The sequence below is a fragment of the Numida meleagris genome, unplaced genomic scaffold (genome assembly GCF_002078875.1).
Source record: "Numida meleagris isolate 19003 breed g44 Domestic line unplaced genomic scaffold, NumMel1.0 unplaced_Scaffold1708, whole genome shotgun sequence".
NCBI classification, from domain to species: domain Eukaryota; kingdom Metazoa; phylum Chordata; class Aves; order Galliformes; family Numididae; genus Numida; species Numida meleagris.
Genome location: NW_018363497.1, coordinates 1 through 1700, shown reverse-complemented (window position 1 = coordinate 1700; position 1700 = coordinate 1). Strand labels below are relative to the sequence as shown.

General features: G+C 54.4%; 1 protein-coding gene across 1 annotated transcript; it reads left to right on the top strand.

Moving 5' to 3' along the window:
• Positions 1–457: 457 nt before the first annotated feature.
• LOC110390671 (late histone H2A.2.2-like) lies at positions 458–1378 on the top strand. The gene has a single exon (XM_021382082.1). The coding sequence runs from the start codon at positions 743–745 to the stop codon at positions 1274–1276; it is 534 nt and encodes a 177-aa protein (XP_021237757.1). The 5' UTR covers positions 458–742; the 3' UTR covers positions 1277–1378.
• The last annotated feature ends 322 nt before the right edge of the window (positions 1379–1700 follow it).

The following is a 1700-nucleotide window of genomic DNA, read 5'->3' as shown; positions in this document are numbered from 1 at the left end:
TTTCTTTTCAGAGAAGCAGCACTGCCTTTCTGCTGTCCCCCTGTAGTGCTTTTTACTTATGGCTTAGGCATTAAGAAAACCAGGAATATTGGAAGTCTTCTGCTATATGTAACCTGAAAGGACGGAAAGCAACTCCAGCTACCACCTTTCTTTGACGGGAACAGCCTCTGCATTTCATCAGGCTGCCATGAACACTTCCAAAAGTATCCCTAAATCTCTTGATTTGTGTGAGAGTACACAGTAGGTAATTAGAAAAAAAACAGGGAAAGAGAAGAGGTCAGGATTCTCCTTAAGTAGCGGCACTGTGGCTTGGCCTTGTACAGTCATACCCTTGGAAAGCCTCTGACATGGGAAAATGGGAGGGGCTGGATGCAGAGGCCATCCCTGAGCTCATTGCAAGTGACAGGGCCAGCAGGGACGATGTCACAAGCAGGGAGGTGAGGTCACAGAGCAAGTCCCTTCCTATTGGTCCCACCACAGAAGGGGTGCCCTGGTTCCCACTGGGCTGGTAAACAAAGGGTCTCAGCCTGTGGAGGAGAAGGCTTGAGCAGAAGCCCTTCCTCAGAGAAGCTTGGCCAGGGTAGAGGTCCTTGCCAGAGCACGTGGAGCCACCCTGCCACAGACACATCTACACCAGGCTGGTAGGGGTGGAGGAGACAGAAAACAGCAGCAAGGGCCAGCAAATACATCAAGAGCAGGCAGGAAAGGCAGGCAGGGGCACAGGAAGATCAGCCTGCGCGGCATGGAGAGACCTATGGGAGCAAGCAGCATGTCAGGAACAGAGGGGGTCTGCACTGTGCCTGAGCAGAAAAGGGAGCCTGAGGCGACGTGCTCTGGGGAGCCCTCTACGGGCTGGGAAGCGAAGGCCAAAAAGAGTCGCTCCTCCCGCTCCTCCCGGGCTGGCCTGCTCTTCCCTGTGAGCCGTATAGACAGGCAACTGCGCAGAGGCCAGTTTGCTGAGCGCTTTGGAGCCAGGGCCCCTGTCTACCTGGCTGCTGTGCTGCAGTGGGTGACGCACAAAACCATGGACATGGCTGGGAGGATTTCAAAGAAGAGCAACGAACAGTGCATCTCTCCATGCCACTTGCAGATGGCTGTGAAGAACAGCTCTGTACTCAAACACCTTCTGGGAAGCAAGCCCAAGCACCGTGGCAGGGCTGTCCCACAAAGCCAGCGCATGGCCTCACCCTCCAAAAAGAAGACCAAGAGGAGGAAGAGAAGCCATAGGAAACAGGCTGCACCTGCCCATGCCACTGCTGCTGTGACTGTCAAGTGAAAGCAGAAACTCCTGTCCCATATTGGCGTGGCAAGGGCTGTCTCATTTGCCAAATCATCCACTATAATCTAACAGTTGAATAAAAGCCCTTGCACTACCATATTGTGCTGGAGCGTGCCTTGCAGGTGTTAGACAGCAACGTAGGGAGAGTGAGGCCAAGGGACAGCAATTGCCTGTCACCCAGGGGCAGGAGGCACCCCACCAGTGGACTGGTTTGTTGAACAGTGACACCTGGCAGTGTCACAGTGGGGAAGACCCTGCAGAGGGTTTGCTCAGGACCCCTGACTGCCTTCTGGCATTTTGCTAGCAGCTGAGCCTCCAGGGCTGCCTTGCTGCTTTGCCTTCCCTGTCCAGATGGTTCCAGTACAGAAGCCTAAGCATGACTACAGAGAAAGAGAGAGAGGGAGGGAGAAGGAGAGGGAGA

What these genes read in the sequence shown, in the direction of transcription:
- LOC110390671 (XM_021382082.1), top strand. Translation starts at nt 743, where the DNA reads ATGGAGAGACCTATGGGAGCAAGCAGCATGTCAGGAACAGAGGGGGTC.